This window comes from Buceros rhinoceros, unplaced genomic scaffold, assembly GCF_000710305.1.
Source record: "Buceros rhinoceros silvestris isolate BGI_N320 unplaced genomic scaffold, ASM71030v1 scaffold27185, whole genome shotgun sequence".
Taxonomy (NCBI): domain Eukaryota; kingdom Metazoa; phylum Chordata; class Aves; order Bucerotiformes; family Bucerotidae; genus Buceros; species Buceros rhinoceros.
The window spans coordinates 457-2,493 of record NW_010412688.1 but is presented as its reverse complement, the minus strand read 5'-3'; the positions used below and the strand labels follow the sequence as shown (position 1 = coordinate 2,493).

At 61.7% G+C, this 2,037-nt stretch overlaps 1 protein-coding gene across 1 annotated transcript in view; it reads right to left on the bottom strand.

Moving 5' to 3' along the window:
* POLRMT (polymerase (RNA) mitochondrial (DNA directed)) overlaps window positions 1-1,935 on the bottom strand; it is a gene marked incomplete at its 5' end in the record, with an annotated part of 16,706 nt that extends 14,771 nt beyond the window's left edge. Inside the window, 4 exons of the mRNA XM_010136493.1 lie at window positions 39-169; window positions 497-818; window positions 990-1,359; window positions 1,840-1,935. Coding sequence (XP_010134795.1) covers window positions 39-169; window positions 497-818; window positions 990-1,359; window positions 1,840-1,935 — 919 coding nt within the window. The remainder of the gene's footprint in view (window positions 1-38; window positions 170-496; window positions 819-989; window positions 1,360-1,839) is intronic.
* Between the last annotated feature and the right edge of the window lie 102 nt (window positions 1,936-2,037).

Genomic DNA, 2,037 nt, shown 5'->3' with positions numbered 1-2,037 from the left:
GCGGGCTCGGCAGCGCCCAGCGCCAGGGGAAGCGTTACCTCTGGACAGCTTTGGCGGATGAGCGGTCCCGGCCCATGCACTCCAGCACGGCCGCGTAGGAGTCCAGGCTGGGCCGCAGGCCAACGGCCTCCATCAAGGACAGGAGCCGGTTGACGCGCTGCAGGCGTCCCTGGGGGCGAGAGGGGACAGGGCCTGTGGCCACAGGCACCCGCATCCCCGGTCACAGCTTCACTCCATTCCTGTTCAAACCCTCCCTCGCCTCGCCTGCCCCATCCCTCCTGCCCCTCAAAGCCACCTCTCAGGGGCCAGTGGCCTCCTCTCAGCTCTGTCCCTCGGCAGAAGCCAGGCCCCCCTCCAACACTTGCAGAAGGCAGGTGTGACAAGCACAGATAAAACCGTGACCACTGCTCCTGCAAGGCTCTTCCTCCTGAGCCAGCACCCCACTCCTCTCACCCACCCAGAAGCCCCAGCCAGCAGGGCAGCCCCAGCTCGGTACCTTCTTCGCCCAGCTGTGCATCACGATGTTGTAGGCATTGACATTCAAGAGCCTCCTCTTCGCAGGGGAGCTGTGGTACCAGAGAAGGAACCTCTCGGCCTCCTCTGGCTGCTGCAAAAAGTGGAAGCACTGGAGGTTGGACTGGATGGTCTGCTGCAGGACCTTGAACTGGTGGCTCTCCTTGTCCTCCCGTGCTCTCGGCGGCCTCTTCGTACCCTCCTGCACTGCTGTCACCCTGGGCTTGCCATGGGCATAGACACTGCGGGAGCCAGCATCACTCTGGCTCCAGGCAGCAGCCACTTGAGCTTTTGGGCTCTTCAGGCTCTTCAGGATCTTTGGAATTGTCAGGTTCTTCAGACTTTTCAAGCTCTTCAGGCTCTCTGGGGTCTTCGGACTTTTCAAGCTCTTCAGGCTCTCTGGGGTCTTCGGACTTTTCAGGCTCTTCAGGCTCTCTGGGGTCTTCGGACTTTTCAGGCTCTCTGGGGTCTTCAGCCTTTTCGGGCTCTTCAGGCTCTCTGGGCTCTTCGGCCTCTTCAGGCTCTTCTTGGCTTTCGCTCTGGCCTTGCCCTTTGGTTTGGCCTTGGCCGGGCTGTCCAGAGCCAGCCGGGAGGCAGCGATGGACAGTCTCTGCTCCACCTTCAGCTGTCGGACATACATCTCCTTCTGCAACTTCTCTGCCCAGCTGCTGGGCCGGGCCAGGCTCTCGCCCCTGGCAGCAGGTTCCTTCTCAATGGGGCCGGGCGCTGCCGCTCTCCGCAGCGGGTCCTGGTACCTGTCATTCCCCAGTGGCGCCAGCTCCGCTCTGTTAACCGTCACCTCCGGGATGCTACTGGCTTGGAGCTGCTTCACGCGAGCTTTCAGCACTGCCGGGAGACACAAGCCAGGGATAGGTGAGGGGACACAAGGCACAGCAGAAAGTTGTGTCCTGCCCCAGGACCTCACTTCTGGGAGTGCCCAGGATCATGCTCAGGGACAGAGGGTCCACACAGGACTCCTTCCTTCCTCCTCCCAGCGACCAGCTGCTTTGACCACTGTCTTTCTGGGATCCACCCACAAGCTGGGGCCCACCCCAGCATCCCAGGGAACCCAACGATGTCCCTGCAAGGCAAAAAGCACCAGCTCACGCTTATCTAACCTGCTGCCTGGCCACTCTCTCCAAGGACCTCATGTCCTCAGCTGGCCCGGGCAGAGAGCCCTATGCCCCATAGCCTTGCCCAGGCTACAAGTCCTTCCAGTCCCAAATATCTTCTTTGTGGCTGCACAGAATGGGAAGAATCCCAGAAAACCTCCCAGGACACTGAACAAGGGAACCCCCGCAGCTCTCCAAGCCCTCCCTGACTCGCCTTCCAGCAGCTCCGTCCTCTCGCAGACAGCGTTTCTCCTCGCCTTCTCCTTGGTGCTGGCAGAGGAGTAGTTCCTGAGAACACTCCATGGGATCCCTGCCGCGCAGAAAGACACAAAGACCCGGAGGTCAGAGGAGGCTTCGCCCCCAGCACCACTCACCGCCCCACGCCTCGGCCAGGCCCCAGCTGGGCAGCGGG